At 43.4% G+C, this 20,060-nt stretch overlaps 1 protein-coding gene across 2 annotated transcripts in view; it reads right to left on the minus strand.

The window, feature by feature from the left end:
• Positions 1 to 20,060, minus strand: part of LOC132532417 (ankyrin repeat domain-containing protein 6-like) — a 216,900-nt gene that overhangs the window by 14,264 nt on the left and 182,576 nt on the right. The window contains exons 4-5 of one of the 2 annotated variants that reach the window (XM_060205493.1): positions 18,174 to 18,272; positions 16,395 to 16,493 (exon numbers count right to left, since the gene is read on the minus strand). In XM_060205493.1, coding sequence (XP_060061476.1) covers positions 16,395 to 16,493; positions 18,174 to 18,272 — 198 coding nt within the window. The remainder of the gene's footprint in view (positions 1 to 16,394; positions 16,494 to 18,173; positions 18,273 to 20,060) is intronic. The other variant, XM_060205494.1, reaches the window with a different exon arrangement.

A 20,060-nucleotide genomic window follows, 5' to 3' on the forward strand; every position in this document is an offset into this window, starting at 1 on the left:
AGCTTCCTGGTTCACCACCTAGGGAAGCACTGACTTCCCCTTCTTGGTGTGGGCATGCACAATGCCCTTGCTGGCTTCTCTCCCTCAGGCTGCTGCCCTAGGAGTAAACCATGAGAAGCAATCAGTGAGTGATAGCACACAGCTATATGCAGTGCCAGGGATGTTCGGTAGGAGGTTGGATAGCTATAGGTAGACAGACAGAAACAGAGCAGGGAAGCCCCAGGAAAGTGAGGTCACTGGAGAGATAGCCAGTCGGAAGGCACAGGAAGTAAGACACTGGTAAGAGGCTCCAGGGAAAGCCACTGGAGAGGGGGTTGGCAGCGCCAGGCAGAGAAACTTTATGGGCAGATTCTTGAGCAGGGGGGGACAGGCTAGGCCAGCTGGTCAACCTGTCTTGTGGCATTAGTGATGATCAAGGGACTGTCAGTAATTACATGGCCAATCATAATACCTTATAGATCCAATTAGATCCCTTATGCTCATATACAGTAATTACAATGGAGCTAATTATTAATAACCCCAGGGTGAGTGATTGCTGGGAAATTGTGCAGATGCAGTCACATCTGCCATGTCCCCTTAGGCTATTGCTAGTTCCCGCAAGAGTTGGGACATTCTCGGAGCACCTGTTCCACCATGTTGTACCCTCAGGGTATTGGCAATTCCCCCGCAATAGTTGGAGTGCTTTGATTACTCCTCCCCCTTCCCATTCCCACGAGTTATTATCCTATCCTGAAGTGCTATGGTTACTCCTCCCCCTTTTCATTCTCACGAGAGCTATTCCCATAAAAGCCCTTCTTCTTCCGCCCCTCGTTCTCTTGCCCGCCTTTCACTTCGGTGATTAGATGCAGGGAAGGTAGCTGTGCGAGGCGGCCATTTTTGCTACCTCCACGTGGCCCAAACTGCTGCTCTCTCACCCAACTCTGAGGTGCCAGTGCGAATAAAGGATTGTGTTCCCTTTCTGCTCCAAACCTTTTTCTGCGTCCCGCTGCCGCTGCAAGCAACACTTGGCGCCCAACATGTCCCGCACTCACGCCCCGCAGGGTGGCCCGGCCTGAGGTCCAGAAAAGCCGCCCAGACACAGGTAAGTGGCAGCCGCCTGACTGCGGCCCCACGTTTCCCCCCACCATGGGATTTTTCCCGCTTTACGAGGAGGCGTCCCAGACATTCTATTCTTTTCTCATGGGACAGGCTCTCTATTTCAAAGATGCTTTACTGGAGGCTCTACGGGGGGCTGCAACATGGGTTATCTTGGCTATGTTTGCAGCTTTCAGGATATATATAAGGCGCCCTGCCAAAAGGTTAAGAGACCTTGAGGCTGAGATACAACAGTTAAAGGAGATGTTCTCGGCACTTAACCACCCTAAGCCTTCTGCACTTTGCCTCAAGAGTTCTGTTTTGGCAGACACGTGTTCGGTTTCTCCGGCAGCCGCTTCTCCAGTGGCTTCCACTTCCATGACTCCTCCCCCCGCTGATACCTCATCATTAAGAGACCTTGAGGCTGAGATACAAGAGTTAAAGAAGATGTTCTCGGCGCTTAGCCACCCTAAGCCTTCTGTATTTTGCCCTGAGAGTTCTGTTTCAGCAGATACGTGTTCGGTTTCTCTGGCAGCCACTTCTCCAGCGGCTTCCACTTCCATGACTCTTTCCCCCACTGATACCTCGTAATCAAACCAAGTCCACACTTTCCCGGTAAATGTGGCCCCCAATAAACAGAACCCTCAGGTGTGGCATCCATACTCCTCCAAAGAACTCAGAGAACTCAGGCAGGCAGTGAAGGAGTACAGGATTCATGCAGGCAGTGAAGGAGTACAGGATTCATTTATGAGGCTTTTTCCAACACCTTAAGGGACTTAGCTCTTGCTGTCCTCCCAGACCCCCTCTACCTGCAATGGGAGGCATGTTTTCGTGATTAATGCTCAAAACAATCCCAGAAAAATAGTCAGAAACAGCTACAATGGAATTTTGATGCACTGTTTGGAGCAGGAGAGTTTGAAACTGGAATTCAGCAGGCAGAATCTAAGTTTCCAATCAGTTATTTTGAATGGGTACGCATCTGAGCAACACAAGCATGGGAGAGGTTAACCCCATCCACAGGAGAGGCCTCAGTCCCTTCGCCAAGAAACCGATGAATCCTTAGCTAACTTCATTGCCAGGGTGTGGTCAACCTTAGAGAGAAAGATTTATAATCCTGAAGTCCGCTCTCTCTCCTCCTGCATTCTATTGTCTGGGATGGCATGATTCCGCTATTCCGTCAGGCATGCCTCAGTTTTAAACACCAACTCCCAGTAATTGGATTTTAGTGACACAGGAACTTAGACCAAGCTCTTATGGGGTACCCATTGTGACACAGGCTTATGCAGTTACCCCACAAAATCAAAATGGGGCCTGCTTTCAGTGTGGTCGCCAAGGGCATTGGTGTAATAACCAATGTCCAGATAAGCCGTGACCACGCCTCCAGTCAGGGCAACCACGCCTCCAGTTAGGGCAATCACGCCTCCAGTCAGGGCAACCCTGCCTTCAGTCAGGGAGCCAGAGGCCACAAACACCTTGTCCTAGATGCCAGAAAGGTTTTCATTGGAAGAGAGATTGTTGGTCCAAGTTTCATAAAGATAGCATGCCCTTGAATGGTACAAATTCAGGGCCTCAGATTTTGTGGACCACTCCTGTCTTAGAACGAGGTCACCCTACTATGACAGTAAGGATTGGCAATATTCCTTTTAAATGTTTGATTGACACGGGGGCAGAAAAGATGATTTTAAGGCAAGCAGAGGTTCCCCAGAATTGGGAACTCCTCCCAGGACCCTGTTTACATGGAGTTGGAGGGTTGACTCAAGCCTTTCTCACACGAGATTCACTCATGTGGGAAGACCCTGAAGGGACTACCTGACACTTCCACCCTTTGGTAGCTGATATTAGCACCAACCTACTGGGCAGGGATCTTCTGGAATGTCTTGATGTTAGGATATCCACAGATGCCTCTACAGAGTGTAACACCCGCTCCTGCGAGACTAGATCTAATCAGCACCCCCAATACTAACTGCCACTGTTCGTAACCAAACTCCCTGCTTAGATTGGCTTTCTAATGAACCTGTCTGGGTGGAACAGTGGCCTTTGACTAGGGATAAGCTAGAAATTTTAAAAGAGCTCGTCCAAGAGCAGTTGTCCTTGGGACACATTCGTCATTCTCGAAGCCCATGGAATACTCCTGTCTTTGTGATTAAAAAGTGCTTGGGAAAATGAGCCTCCTCCAAGATCTCCATGTGGTAAATAAAACCATGCAGGTCTGGGGCTCCCCCCAAAGGGGTTTGCCTCTTGCTCCTGCAATTCCCATGGGAATTCCAGTCATAGCTATTGATATACAAGATTGTTTTTTCTCTATTCCCTTGCATCCACAAGATTGTAAACATTTTGCCTTCTCTGTTCCTTCTGTTAATAACGCCAGCCCTGCTGATAGATCTGAATGGGTGGTGTTGCCCCAGGGCATGGCCAATAGTCCTACAATTTGTCAAGAGGCTGTTAAATCTGCCCTTTTTCCATATATTCATAATGGCCTTAATGTTTTTCACTACATGGATGACTTCTTAATATGGGGAGAATTAGATACAGATCTCTGTGCCCTATGTGATTTTCTCATTCCTGCCTTAAAGAAAAGCGGCCTTAATGTAGCTCCTGAGAAGATACAGCTAATTCCTCCAATATCTTTCTTAGGTTCAGAGATTTCTCTAACACAAATTCGTCCCTTAAAACCTAGTGTTACTTTTCCTTCTAACCTTACTCTTGCTTCTTTACAAAGTTTTCTTGGAAATTTAAGTTGGCTTAGGCAGTATCTTTATCTGCCTACTAGCTGCCTCCAACCACTGTTTGACCTGTTAAAAGGAAACAAACAGCCCTCCTCAAAACATATGTTAACTCCCAAGGCCTCCTTGGCACTGGAAAGGGTTAACCAGGCCCTCCAGGACATGCACCTTGTTCGATTCTCCCCCTCCTCTCCGGTAAACCTTCTAATCTTCAACTCCACCCCCACAGTAGTGGGGGCACTGTGGCAGAACCACGGGGTTCTCGAGTAGCTTCACATGCCAGTAGGCGGAGTTCCAAGACTCCTCACTGAGATAGACGCGTTAGCATTCATGGTTCGCCAAGGAAGAAATAGGTCTGTGCAGGTCTTAGGGAAAGAACCAGATTTAATTATTCTTCCTTTCTCTCTCACAGATACACAGTGGCTCATATGCCACCATTCCCGTTTTGCCATAAGCTTTGTGGGGTTTCCAGGACAAATAGATAACCATTTTCCTTCTAATAAATTGATAGCTTCTTTACCTCTTTTGCATTTACTAGTACCTAAACTTTTCTCTCAAGATCCCATCCCCTCTGCTCCTACAGTCTTCACTGATGGTGGAATAAAGGGAGCTGCTGCCCTTATATATTACCCAGACAAGCAATCCCCTAAACCTCTCTTTACTGAGCTTCCTGATAATTCCCCTCAGTACAAAGAACTTTATGCTGTTTTCCTTACATTAAAAGCTGTACCAGAATCCTTCAACCTTTTTTCTCACAGTGTATATACTGTTAACTTACTTCCATGCCTTGCTCATTCTTATGTAAAAATTGATGACAACCCACTTTCCCCTCTTTTAATTCAAATCGCCTCTACGCTCTGTTCTCGAACCCAACCACTGTATGTTCAACACCTTCATTCCCACAGCCCTCTTCCTGGTTCCCTGTCTGAAGGGAATGCTGCAGCTGACCGTCTTGCCTCCACAGGAACTCTCCTAGTCTCTGTCTCCGATCCTGCTGACTTTCATTCCCTAACCCATGTTAAAGGCCTTCGAGCTCGATTTCCTGATGTTCCTTTACCACAGTTGAAACATATCCTTGCTACATGTTCTTTCTGTGCAAGTCTCATAAAAACACCTGCTATTCAAACTCTTGGGGTTAACCCCCAAGGCTTAAAAGCCAATGCTCTTTGGCAAATCGATGTCACCCACATACCAAACTTTGGCAAACAAAAATATGTGTTTGTCTCAATTGATACCTTTAATAAATTTATGTGGGCGACAGCTCAGACGGGAGAAAGCTCTAAAAAGCTTATAAGCTATATGCTCTCCTGGTTTGTTGTAATGGGCTTACATCTTCAACTGAAAACTGACAATGGGTATATGTTTACCAGCAAACAATTTAAAGATTTTTGTTCCCTCTGGAACATTACTCATACCACAGGCATTCCCTATAATCCACAGGGACAAGGCAATGTCGAGAGGGCCCATCAAACCCTTAAGGCTCAATTAAACAAAGATAAAGAAGGAAAGTAACCCCCCTCAAAATCCAGCTAGCAAAAGCCTTAACTACATTAAATCTCTTTAATATTTACAATAACTCGGACCTACCTCCTATTATTCTTCACTGGCAAACACCATCTACCTTCCCAGCTATTAAGGTCAAATGGAAAGACCCACTCAATAAAATTTGGAAAGGGCCTGACCCCCTATTGACCATGGGGAGGGGTTTCGCATGCATTTTTCCACAGAATTACTCCAAACCTGTCTGGGTTCCTGCCCGCCATGTCCGACAATACCCGCATGATGGTGCTGCTATCCCTGAAGAACAAGAAATACTACAAGAGGACTAGATGCAGGATGCATCCCAGGATCCATAATATGACATGGCGGAATCTGGAAAATCTGGCTCACAGAGCCCTCTCTCCTACCCCTTCTCTGGATGTCTTATGTTATGACTGGCCAGTTGTGTTTTGTGAGTGAGTGTGTTGAATGACCAAAAATTTTTGTATGACCCATCTGCTCAGAGTACTCTAAAACTTAATTGACTTTGTATAAAAATGCTGGATGCAGCTAAGGTTTCTGGAGACATCCAGAAACATTCCAAAAAATTTTTTTTCCTCTCTTTTGATTTTTATATATGTCTTGATATATATAAAAAAGTTTTTAGTCTTAAACTGTGTGAGTAAAGACGGATCTAAATTTGTTTTTAAAATGATATGTTTTCATAACAAAAGTTTTTCTCCTCCAGTGTGTTTAATATAACTAAATGTTTATGGGTATGTTTCAAGTTTGATAAACATTAACTTAATGGTTAAAAGTGTAACCTTGAAGCTACATTATTACCAGACAAGGTAAAATTAATTTTCTAAAAGTAACTATTTAGGTAACGTCTAAATATTTAACATGACAATACACCCCCAAAACTAAAATACAAATTCTCTATACAGGGCGCTTTTGGAGGGCCTCCAAAAGTTCCCTGTAAACTATCTTTGGAAATTAATCCACAACAGATCTGGCATCAATTTGACACTGTAAATGTTAAAACCATTGTCACTAACATGTGTTAACTCTCTAAGTAACCTGAGTCTGTTTAGAGTCCAAAGTAAAATGGTTAAAAAAAATCAATATATATATTTTAACTAAAATTGGTCTAAAGATCCTGCTGTAGAGTCTGCTACAAGAAGTCACATTAGATGGCCTTTAAACAAAATCATAAAGATACTTAAACCACAATAGCACAGCTATATATAAGATACTGGGTACTGTACAGCAAACCCTAACAAAAGGACTTTTCAAAGTTAACCCAATTACCAAATAATGTGATGATAACATTAACTATCGATTGTCTTTTTGAACCCTAAGACAGCAGGAACCTCACATCTCCACTATAGAGCCTCTACTTCCCCCAGTCCTGGAACCCTTGGATAGGGCCCACTTTCCCGTATGCCTCTCCCAATCCATATCAAATAATATGGCATCCGCCGATCAGAACCTAACCAACGCAACGATTGCCACCTCAACATGCTTCACTTCAGACTGTGTCCAGAAACTTCACGGGTGGGATGACAACCCTTCAGCTTCATTACTTGGGTGAGACCTTTCCTTTCATAGTATAGTCTAATTCCATCTCAGGTGGTTCACTTTCTAAAAAAGTCCCAAAACCTAGATATACACCAGTTTCTGTGAGAGAGAGCATATGTTCACATGTATCCGTAAACTACTGCAAAATATATACCTGAAAGCAGAAGTACAGTAGTTTGCAGTGAGTACCTCCCTAGCACTTCCTCTCCACTATTTAAAGCTTTGGGTCCATGATTGCTCAACAATTTGTTTGGTTTCGTATGTTAACTCTCTTTTCAGTCACCAGGTTCCAGATGTCATCAGGATGCTGGCCAGGCTTCCCTAGACTGAAGACCCCACCAATGTGTCCTGGAGCTCAGCTTCCCCAGAGACCCACCCTACTAGGGAAAGAGAGAGGCAGACGGGGAGTATGGACCGACCAGTCAACGTCCATGTTCAGTGGGGAAGCAATTACAGAAGCCAGGCCTTCTACCTTCTGCAACCCACAATGACCCTGGGTCCATGCTCCCAGAGGTATAGAGAATGGGAAAGCTATCAGGGGAGGGGGTGGGATATGGAGATTGGTTGGTGGGAATTGTGTGGAATTGTACCCCTCCTACCCTATGGTTTTATTAATTAATCCTTTCTTAAATAAAAAAGAAAAAAAAAGATACTTAAACCAATTATAGCTAGATTCGACTTCCGGAGGCGGAGCTACGAGCAGCAGATCGCTTTCTCTCCTCTCCACTCCTCTCCTCTCCCAGATCAACAAGGAATACCAAAGGAGACCACCCAGACCGAAACAAGACAGGACTAGAATGACAACAGGAACCCAGTAAATCACCCGTGAGTACAAACACGCGTGGCTGGTGACAGAGGGGAGAGAGGGGCCTGAGGAGAGATTAAGTGACTGCTAACAGTTCAACAGTTTATCAGTGGAGACACCACCTCCAGTCTGCTCCACAACAAGGGGACAGCTGAAGGGAGGAAAGGACTCCCCAGAGACTCACCAAGTGCAACTCTGAGTCTCCACTGCTACTACCCTCAGAATCTGGAGCAGCAAAAGGGAGGGACACCAGGGGACAGAGATCTAACCGGGAAACTCAGGAGAAGACCTATACCTCCTTGGCATAGCTGAGGGGCTGTGAAAGTTTCTTTGCATAACCACTGGATTATCTCTGCCACACCCTGCTTTATCTCTTGGTCAGGAGTCAGTGATTAAACTAAGAAGCCTATTGATAGTTTAAAAGCACTCAGGCTCCCATAGTCTACAGGGAAGAAAAAAAAAGAGGCTTTTACACCACTGAGCTCTAACTCAGGGATTGAAAAAACTGTTAACCTCCACCACGGTAAACCCTTTAATTAAATTACTCAGACACAAGTCAATCCAGGCAAGAGTGATCAGTAATTTGAAAAGTACTAATAAAGGGAACTCATAACATAATATATAAAATGGTTAAAACAATAAGAAAAAATATTGGAGACTCGAACCAGGACAAGAGTCCAGCTAAAAGTCCTCCAGAGGGTGAAGCACAAAACAACGAGTTCAATATCCAAACATTAGCTAAGGAAAAAATAACAGGAGTGAGTAAAGAATTTGAAAAAATTGTAATCAGAAATGCAGGAACAACAAATGAAACAATGGAAGAAAATTCTAATTATCTTATGGTTATTAGAGAGCTGAAAGCTGAAATCGCTGAGCTAAGAAGGCAACTAGCTGAACAAGCTACAACAGTATCAGAGCAGGGCAACAAAATAGATGAACTCCAGAAAGCAGTAGAGGGCAGAGAGAATAGAATCTATGAGGCTGAAGACAGAATTAGCAAGATTGAGGATGAATTAGAGACAACTAAAAAATAAGTAAGAGATCTCAAAAAGAGATTAAGAGATGCTGAAAACAACAACAGAGTCCTATGGGATGACTTCAAAAGAAACAATATTGGCTTACCAGAGGAAGAAAGAGAAGGAGAGGAAGAAAGTGTTCTCCAGGCCATAATAGCTGAAAATTTCTCTAGTTTAGACAACACCAAAGACATAAAGATTCAAGAAGCCCAGAGGGTCCCAAACAGAATTAACCCAGACCTAAAGACACCAAGACATGTCATACTTAGAATGGAAAGGAATAAGGATAAAGAAAGGATCCTCAAGGGTGCAAGAGAAAAACAAAGGAAAACCCATAAGATTAGCAGCAGACTTCTCCATACAAACACTTCTGAAAGTGAGACCTTCTGAAAGGTCTCCTATAAACAACCAGACCACCACAAATAGGACATATATCAAAACACTCTAAAACTCTACAAGAATGGTGTTAAAATATCTTCAATCTTTGATATCAATAAATGTCAATGGCCTGAATTCACCTATTAAAAGACACAGAGTAGGAAGATGGATCAGAAAACACAACCCAACAATATGTTGTCTACAGGAAACTCACCTAACTCAACAAGACAAACACAGACTTAAAGTGAAAGGATGGAAAACTATCATACAAGCCAATGGCCCACAAGAAAAGGGCAGGAACAGCTATTCTCATATCTGACATGATAGACTTTAAAATAGATAAGATTAAAAAAGATAGGAATGGACACTACTTAATGCTCAGAGGATCAGTCAATCAAGAGGACTTAAAAATTATTAATATCTATGCACCCAATGAGAAGCCATCTAAATACATCAAACTTCTACTGAAAGAGCTACAGCAATATATTAACTGTAACACAATCATAGTAGGGGACTTCAACACCCCACTATCTCAACTTGACAGATCATCCAGGCAGAAAATCAGTAAAGACATAAGGGAGCTAAATGAAGAGATAGATAAACTAGAATTATTGGACATTTTCAGAGTCATTCATCCCAAGAAACTGGAATACACATTTTTACTAAATTCCACATGGATCATTCTCAAGGATAGACCATATGTTAGGCCACAAAGACAGCATCAGCCAATTCAAGAGCACTGAAATCATCCCAAGCATCTTCTCAGACCACAGTGGAATTAAACTAACACTTAACACTCAACAAAAGATTAGTAACAGTCCCAAAATGTGGAAGCTCAACAGTACACTTCTTAACAACTTCTGGGTCAAAGAGGAAATCAAGGAAGAAATCAAAATGTTTCGAGAGTTCAATGAAAATGAAGACACAAGCTATCACAATATTTGGGACACAGCTAAAGCAGTCCTAAGAGGGAAGTTCATAGCTATACAAGCACACATTAGGAAACAAGAAAAGGCACAAATAAACAGCCTGATTGCACATCTTAAAGACCTAGGAGAAGAACAACAAAGGAATCCTAAAGCAACCAGAAGGACAGAAATTACTAAAGTTAGGGCAGAAATAAATAACACTGAGAATAGGAAAACCATACAAAAGATCAACGGAAGTAAATGTTGGTTCTTTGAAAGAGTAAACAAAATCGACAAACCTTTAGCCAGACTCACAAAACAAAAAAGGGAGAAGACCCAAATAAATCGGATAGTAAATGAAAGAGGAGATATCACAACAGACACTGCAGAAATTCAACATATCATGCGAGGCTTCTATGAACAATATGCCACCAAGCTAGAGAACCTGGAAGAAATGGACGATTTCCTAGATACCTACCAACATCCAAAACTAAGTAAAGAGGAAGCAGATAACATGAACAGGCCCATCACAGCTAATGAAATTGAAACAGTTATCAAAAATCTTCCCAAAAATAAAAGTCCTGGACCAGATGGTTTTACAAATGAATTCTACAAAACTTTCAAAGAAGAACTAATACCTCTACTTTTAAAAGTCTTCCAGAAGATTGAAGACACTGGAATACTCCCTGCCAGCTTCTATGAAGCCAACATCACCCTGATACCAAAAGCAGACAGGGACACAACCAAAAAAGAAAACTACAGACCAATATCTCTGATGAACATAGATGCGAAAATATTGAACAAAATTCTAGCCAACCGGATACAGCAGTATATCAAAAAGATTGTTCATCATGACCAAGTGGGGTTTATCCCAGGCATGCAAGGTTGGTTTAATATACGTAAATCAATCAATGTGATCCACCACATCAACAAAAGCAAGAACAAAAACCACATGGTCATATCAATAGATGCAGAGAAAGCCTTTGACATCCCTTTATGATCAAAACACTACAAAAAATGGGAATAGATGGAAAATTCCTGAAGATAGTGGAGTCTATATATAGCAAACCTACAGCCAACATCATACTCAATGGTGAAAAACTGGAAGCATTTCCCCTCAGATCAGGTACTAGACAGGGCTGCCCACTATCACCATTACTATTCAACATAGTGTTGGAAGTTCTTGCCATAGCAATCAGGCAGGAGCAAGGAATTAAAGGCATACAGATTGGAAGCGAAGAAGTCAAACTCTCCTTATTTGCAGATGACATGATAGTATACATGGAAAAACCTAAGGGCTCCAGCAAGAAGCTTTTGGAAATCATCAGGCAATACAGTAAGGTGTCAGGCTATAAAAATTAACATTCAAAAGTCAGTGGCATTCCTCTATGCAAACACTAAGTTAGAAGAAATTGAAATCCAGAAATCAGTTCCTTTTTCTATAGCAACAAAAACAATAAAATATCTAGGAGTAAACCTAACCAAAGAAGTGAAAGACTTGTATACTGAAAATTATGAGTCACTACTCAAAGACATTGAAAAAGACACAAAGAAGTGGAAAGATATTCCATGTTCATGGGTTGGAAGAATTAACATCATCAAAATTAATATATTACCCAGAGCCATCTACAGATTTAATGCTATCCCCATCAAGATCCCAAGCACATTTTTTAGGAGAATAGAAAAAATGCTACAAATGTTTATCTGGAACCAGAAAAGACCTAGAATTGCCAAAACAATCTTGAGAAAAAAGAACAGAACCGGAGGCATCACACTCCCAGATCTCAAACTGTATTATAGGGCCATTGTCATCAAAACTGCTTGGTACTGGAACATGAACAGACACACTGACCAGTGGAATAGAATTGAGAGCCCAGAAATGAGGCCCCACACCTCTGGACATCTAATCTTTGACAAAGGGGCCCAGACTATTACATGGGGAAAGCAGAGTCTCTTCAACAAATGTTGTTGGAAACAATGGGTTGAAACATGCAGAAGAATGAAACTGAATCACTGTATTTCACCAAATACAAAAGTAAATTCCAAGTGGATCAAGGACTTGGATGTTAGACCAGAAACTATGAGATACTTAGAGGAAAATATTGGCAAAACTTTTTTCTGCATAAATTTTAAAGACATTTTCAATGAAACAAATCCAATTACAAGGAAGACTAAGGCAAGTATAAACCTATAGGACTACATCAAATTAAAAAGCTTCTTCACAGGAAAAGAAACCACTACCCAAACCAAGAGACCCCTCACAGAATGGGAGAAGATCTTTACATGCCATACATCAGATAAGAGTTTAATAACCAACATATATAAAGAGCTTGCCAGACTCAACAACAAGACAATAACCCCATCCAAAAATGGGGGGAGGACTTGGACAGAATATTCACCACAGAAGAGATCCAAAAGGCCGAGAAACACATGAAAAAATGCTCCAAGTCTCTGATTGTCAGAGAAATGCAAATCAAGACAACAATGAGATATCACTTCACTCCTGTGAGAATGTCATACATCAGAAAAGGTAACAGCAGCAAATGCTGGAAAGGGTGTGGGGTCAAAGGAACCCTCCTGTACTGCTGGTGGGAATGTCAATTGGTCCAACCTCTGTGGAGAACAGTCTGGAGAACTCTCAGAAGGCTAGAAATGGACCTACCCTATGACCCTGCAATTCCCCTCCTGGGGATATATCCTAAGGAACCCAACACATCCATCCAAAAAGGTCTGTGTACACATATGTTCTTGGCAGCACAATTTGTAATAGCCAAAACCTGGAAGCAACCCAGGTGTCCAACAACAGATGAGTGGTTGAGCAAGTTGTGGTATATATACACAATGGAATACTACTCAGCTGTAAAACATGGTGACTTCACCGTTTTCAGCCGATCTTGGATGGACCTTGAAAAAATCATGTTGAGTGTAATAAGTCAGAAACAGAAGGATGAATATGGGATGATCTCACTCTCAGGCCGAAGTTGAAAAACAAGATTAGAAAAGAAAACACAATTCGAACCTGAAATGGAATTGGAGTATTACACGAAAGTAAAAGACTCTGGGGTGGGTGGGTGGGGAAAATACAGGTCCATGAAAGATGATGAATGACATAGTGGGGGTTGTATTGTTAAATGGGAATCTGGGGAATGTTATGCGTTTACAAACTATTGTATTTACTGTTGAATGTAAAACATTAATTCCCCAATAAAGAAATAAATTATTTTTTAAAAAAAGAAAGTGGCCCTATACAAGGCCTTGAAAAAAAAAAACCAATTATAATCATCGAGCTATCAATTATAGTAAACCTCTAACTTGTTACAAGCTTTATTTTTTTCACTAATAAGTGATTACAGCTATCAAGCCTTCACATGAAGAATCATCTTTTCATATGGTAAGGTATTAAACTATAAAAAGTTCCTCCATATACAACTTATGTGAATTAACAACATTCACATATACTTCTACACTTAGCTGATGTATCTCGTCTTGCCACTATAGGCCTGCTTTTGTTAGCCAACAATTTAAAGATATTTCCCTTTATAACATCACCCATGCCACGGACATCTCTTTTATTTTTTTAATTTTTTTTCTTTTCAACTAGAACTCCGTGTCCAGAGCAGGACCCCACTAGGACTCCATACTCACTGGTACCCAGCTAGGACTCCGTGTCCAGAGCAGGACTCCACTAGGACTCCGTACTCACTAGGACCCAACTAGGACTCTGTGTCCAGAGAAGGACTCCACTAGGACTCCGTACTCACTGGTACCCAACTAGGACTCCGTGTCCAGAGCAGGACCCCACTAGGACTCCGTACTCACTGGTACCCAACTAGGACTCCGTGTCCAGAGAAGGACTCCACTAGGACTCCGTACTCACTGGTACCCAACTAGGACTCTGTGTCCAGAGAAGGACTCCACTAGGACTCCATACTCACTAGTACTCAACTAGGACTCCTTGTCCAGAGTATGACTCCACTAGTTCAGGAAGCCATTTATGGAAACACTGGAAGTTTCCATTAATCTGAGTAGAATCCAAGGAGCGTGTTTGTGCAAACATAACGTCTCCAGCATAAGTCTTTTGCCACGGACATCTCTTACTGCCGCCAAAGACAAATGGCTGTTGAGAAGGCCTGCCAAACACCTAGACTCAATTAAGTAAAAAAAAACAAAAACCATAATAATAATAATAACAATAAATAAATAGGGAAGATATATCCCCCAATACACAGTTGGCTAAGGCACCAAACCACTTCTTCTATAAAAAATTCAAATCAGATGACCTGCTTACCACAAGAAGCAGGTTGTTTGTGTTTCTTTCACAGGAATCCCGGGAAAAACCATCTGGACCCCTGCACACTCTGACATCACCCACTAGATGGCACAACTACAGCGGCACAACCCCCAAAACCCTAGATGTCACCCTGACGCAATCTAAAGAACCTGATTCACGGACTCCAAAGACAGAACTTTCTTACTGCCTGTCTGCCCTTCCTGCTTCTGATTTGCCTGTCACGTTTTGGTGGTTCCAGCTCACTCTCTACAGAAAAGCAAAATTCCAGCGGCTGACCTTCCTCATGCAGCGTTTCATCTTCTGCCATTTCTCCCCCTAGTTGCCTACTTTGGACTGACATTTCTATTGGACTTGCTGGTTTACCCTTTGGACACTTTACACAATTTTGCAGCAGCTTCCTTCCCTTCACACTGCTGGCTTTTCAAAGACTGACCCTGAGTAGTTCATAGACTTTGCAGACTGTTGCCTTGAGGACTATACAATGCCAAATAGTACCTCTGCTTGGCGGGCCATGCCCTCCCGCCTATAGGTCCTGCCCTTTGAAGCAGGAAATGCCCCCTCATTATGAACCCTTACCCCCCCAGAGACAGGGAACGTTCCTTTGTGCACCAAGCCTTCCCTCGACATCACACTGGCTCTTACTGCTCCCCTACTTGTCCCTTGCTGTTTTGTTATATCATTCAGGTTTATGCCCAAAAGGTTTCTGCTCACCCCTACACTACTATTCCTCTGTCACAGATGGAGTCTTTTACAGACATTGACCCATCCTAATGCAATGACTAGATAGAAAGATAGGGAAAGATGTAGAAATATTGTGAGGAGATGGAGGAGCCTGGCAGAGCTTAACCTATGAGATGAGTCCCTCCAGGTAAGTCTCTCTCTCTACAGAGGGGTTGAGCACAGGGGGGACACATAAATCTCACAAGGCTGGCGGCCATTTAAGTCTTCCCTCCCCCACAAAAACATCCTACATCTTCCCACCTGAGCATGACATTCCTTAAAAACATTTAAGCCTGCTCCACTCTAAATTTCCTATACTGTGGCCATTAGATATAGGGAAAGGGGGAGATGTTGGGAAATTGTGCAGATGCAGTTACATCTGCCATGTCCCCTCAGGCTATTGCTAGTTCCTGCAAGAGTTGGGACATTCTTGGAGTGCCTGTTCCATTATATTGTGCCCTCAGGGCATTGTCGATTCCCCACGATAGTTGGAGTGCTTTGGTTACTCCTCCCCCTTCCCATTCCTGCGAGAATTATTATCCTACCCTGGAGTGCTATGGTTACTCCTCCCCCTTCTCATTCTCATGAGAGCTATTCCCATAAAAGCCCTTCTTCTTCCACCCCTCGCTCTCTTGTCTGCCTTTCACTTCGGTGATTAGACGCAGGGAAGGTAGCTGTGCGAGGCAGCCACTTTTGCTACCTCCACGTGGCCCAAACTGCTGCTCTCTCACCCAACTCTGAGGCGCCAGTGTGAATAAAGGATTGTGTTTCCTTTCTGCTCCAAACCTCCTTTTTCTGCGTCCCGCTGCCACTGCAAGCAACAAGTGATGAGTACAGAGAGAGGGAGATAAAAGAAATATAAGATGTATGTGTGACTGAAGAGGGGAAAACAAGGACCAGGTAGGAGAGATGTTTTAGTTTTTTCCCCCATTTCCTTGAGGATAGGTCTGGCTTGCTTAACCACATTGTGTGTATCCTCATGCATGTGTGATTTCACTGTTCTCAGGCCAACTCTTTCGTTTAGATAGAGAGAGCCACCACAGCACTGGAGCCTGGTGCCATGACACTCCCATGTGGTGCCTGTGTTTCAACCTGGGACATGCATCTGGCAAGGCATGCACCGTATCACACTATCACTCCAGCCCATTAGCCACACTCTGTTAAGCCATGGGAAAGAGTGTGAGAGCCAGGTGAGTCCAAAGGAAGCCAATATAGATTCTTTCGCTCACCACACCATTGTGTTCATTCAAGAATTAGGGCCTCCCTCCCTTAAGCATCCCCCAGCACACCTGCCCAGAGGAGTCTTCTCTCACTAAGCTCTTTTTCTGATCAGTGAGAAAAGACTCCTTTGGAAAAGGCCAGTTGCAGCCATCCTCAACTTTTGGTGAGGAGTCCTAGTACCTGTCTGGGGCCCCTTACCTTGTTCTTGGCAAGCACGTTGGCTCCTGCTTTAACAAGGAGCTTGGCTGACTGGCTGAAGCCGTGCCAGGATGCCTCGTGAAGTGCAGTATTTCCATCCTACGAAAAGACAGGGGAGAAGCACCTCACCCACAGCTTGACTCAGATCAGTATCATCTGGACTTCATGGTGTGTTTGCATATCCCATCCCAGGACCTTTCTCAGCTGCAGGTCTTGCTGGGAATACACACCCAGAAAAATTACTGGAGTGACTGACTAGCTTCCACTCTCTCAGACATGATGCACAGTAAGTACCTGAGTTTGCTCCCCAGCACCATATGAGAGCAGTAAAGACAACACCAGAACTTTGTCTATGGTGGAGCTGTGCTTTTTGCATGCTCTATCTCTCATAAAAAAAAAAGTGGGCAGGGGTAGATAGCATAATGATTATGCAAAGAGACTCCTGTGCCTGAGGCTCCAAAGTCCCAGGTTCAATCCCTTACACCACCATAAGCCAGAGCTGAGTAGTGCTCTGGTAAAAACAAACAAACAAACAAAATAAACAATTTGCTTAGGAAAAAAAAAAAGGATTTTGGAGACAGTATAATAGTTATACAAAAAGACTTTAGTGTTCCAGGTTCAAGTTCCAGCACCACCATCAGCCAGAGCCGATCACAGCTCTGGTAAAATAAATAAATAAAATAATAAAAATTTACAACAACAAGGGAAACAAAAGGGAAAAAAAATGGCCTCCAGGAGCAGTGGATTTGTAGTGCTGGCACCAAGCCCCAGCAATATCTGAATCAGGGAGGTAGCTCAGCAGTACAGCATACATACAAGATCCACAGTTCAATCACTTCATTGGAGAAAAAAGAAGAGAGGCCAGGCAGAGGCAGTGGCATACATAATTGAACACACACATTACAGTGCTCAAGGACTCAGGTTTAAGCCTCTGGTCCCCACCTGCAATGAAGCAGTGCTGCAGGTGTCTCTTTCTCCCTCTCAATTTCTCTGAGTATCTACCCAAAATAAAATAAAATAAAATAAAATAAAATAAAATAAAATAAAATAAATGAATTAAAGAGTCTGAGGTCACTCTCCCTACCCACCAGTCCTCAATAGACCATTACTCCTAGACATTTTTCTTTATCATTTATGATATATGATTGCCCACTGCTACCACACGGGGGAAGGAATCTTTTAAAATATAATCTGAGGCAGGGAATATCTATGTGTCAGAGTAACAGACTTTCATGCCTAAAGACCAAGGTTCAATCCCTGACACCACAACATGACACAAGGCTCTCACTGAATGAGTTCTCTCTTTCACACAAATAAATTAAAAATGTACATATAGAGGGCCACTAAAATAGTTCACCTAGAATAGTATGTTTGCTGTGTCATGTAAGCCACATAGGTTTGAGGCCAGCCCCCAAGGCACTGACAGAAGCTTTGATGCTATGATCTCTCTCTCTTTCCATATATGTATCAACCTGGAGTGACTAAACCAGGTTTATCAATAAATAAATAGGTTAATTAATTTTCTGAACACACACACACACACACACACACACACACACACACACACACACACACACACATCTTTTCTCCTTCCCTCTCTTCCCCAAAGCACTACTCAGCTCTGGTTTATGGTGGGATTGAACCTGGGGATTGAGCCTCAGGCAAGAAAGTCTTAGATCATGACAGGCCACGTGAGTGGGACCCTCCAGGAATGACACCATTCAGTGCACTAGAAAGTCCTCAGAGCAGGGTCCCCCCAGCTAACATGCCCCACTTCACCTTGTCCTGTCGGTCCAGAGCACAGCCCTCCTGGATGAGTGCCGTGATGATCTCCGTGTTTCCCACCACTGTGGCCCGATGCAAGGCGGTTTGATCCCCCTGTGGGGTGGCAGGGAGGCAGGGACAGGGGTCACTCCTGGAATCACCCCTCACCCTCACACCAGGCAGGCAGGCTTTGAGGTCTAGTTGGTAAACAGTGTGGAGCATCTGCATTTCCAAAGCTTAGTGAAAACCCTGTGCCAATCACAGTGCCACTTCCAGCTGACCTCAGAGTGAGGGTCAGGGCCACACCTGCCACCACAGGCAGGGTCCCACCTGACAGCCAGACAGCCTGTGCTATGCAGTTCACTCAGCACTGCCTCACTCATCCCTCCCTGAGGGATCAGTCCTCCCATTCTGAGTCTTCTCATTCAAGGTCCTCATGTTCCAACTTCCACAGGCACCAGACCCATACATAGCTCAGCCAGTTATACTCCTGACTAGTCCCTAGTCACTTGTCTGACTCATCCCGAACAAGAGCAGTCTAGAGGTTTATGCCATGTATTTTCTTCTTTTTATTTAAAATTTATTTATTTAATGAATGAAAGAAATGTATATATGGGAAGAGAGACCAAAGCACTGCTCATCTCTGTTGGGGGTTGAACCTGGGACTGCAGTGCCTCAGGCACAAGGGAGGTCTAAATTATATTTATTTAGGATAAAGACAGAGAAGTTGAGAGGGAAGGGAGAAATTGAGATACCTGCAGCACTGCTTCACCACTCATGAAGATTCCCCTGCAGTTGAGGACCCAGGGCTTGAACTGTGGTCCTTGTGCATTATAATGCATGCACTTTACCATGTTCACCACACCCAGCCCCTTAAGGCACAGCTTTAAGAAGGCTCTCCTGATATTTCATGATAGTTCCCTGGTTGACTGATACTGCATTTGACTCTTTTCTCAATTTCAGGGGGTTGACCTTCTCCAACAGGGGGTCCAAGGCAACTTGACTCTTTCTCTTAACTGCAGAGAAAGAGAACGAACAGCCCTCATAAGTAAAGCAGTCAGGTGGGTTTACCCAAAATAGACCGTAAGTATAAATATATATACGTCATTGCCAGGGCTCTAAAAGGCATGAAGTCCACAAGTAAGTGGCCTTTTTCTCAGAGCTCTTCTTTCTGAGAACACAGCACAAACAACTGAATACTGTGAGACCCATGACTGAAGTGAGCAGTTACTTATGAATCACCTCTTCCTCCTGCAAAACATAAACACTGTTGAAAACATCTCCTCTTCTGACATCATCTCCCCAGACAATGCTTTCATTCCACCAGCATGTTAGCTGCCAGGCTCAGGCACAAATCAGTAAAGTCACTGTCCCCTTGGAATATACCTAGCTTCTTCCAACATGAAGACCCCCAAATCTCATCTGCTATATTCTTACCTTTAGGTTGCTGATTACTCAACAATTTGTTCTGCTTTATATCTTAATGCTTTTTAGCCACCAAGTTGCAGATGCTACCAAGACGCTAACCTTACTTCCCTGGACAGATGACCTCATCAATGTGTCCTAGGACCCCACCTTCCCAGAGACTTGCCCCACTAGGGAAAGATAGAAACAGGCTGGGGCTATGGATCAACCTGTCAACACCCATGTCTAGCGGAGAAGCAATTACAGAGGCAGACTTCCCACCTTCTGCACCCCATAAAGATCTTTGGGGTGCAGAAGAAAGGATAGGGAAGCTTCCAGTGGAGGGGATGGGACGTGAAGCTCTGGTGGTGGGAAGTGTATCCCTTTTATACCACAAACTTGTCAATCACTATTAAATCACTAATAAAAAAATCACCTCATTAAAATGTAACACCAAAAAGAACAAATGTGTCTCAATACATACTCACTAACAGACCT

The sequence above is a fragment of the Erinaceus europaeus genome, chromosome 13 (assembly GCF_950295315.1).
Source record: "Erinaceus europaeus chromosome 13, mEriEur2.1, whole genome shotgun sequence".
NCBI lineage: Eukaryota > Metazoa > Chordata > Mammalia > Eulipotyphla > Erinaceidae > Erinaceus > Erinaceus europaeus.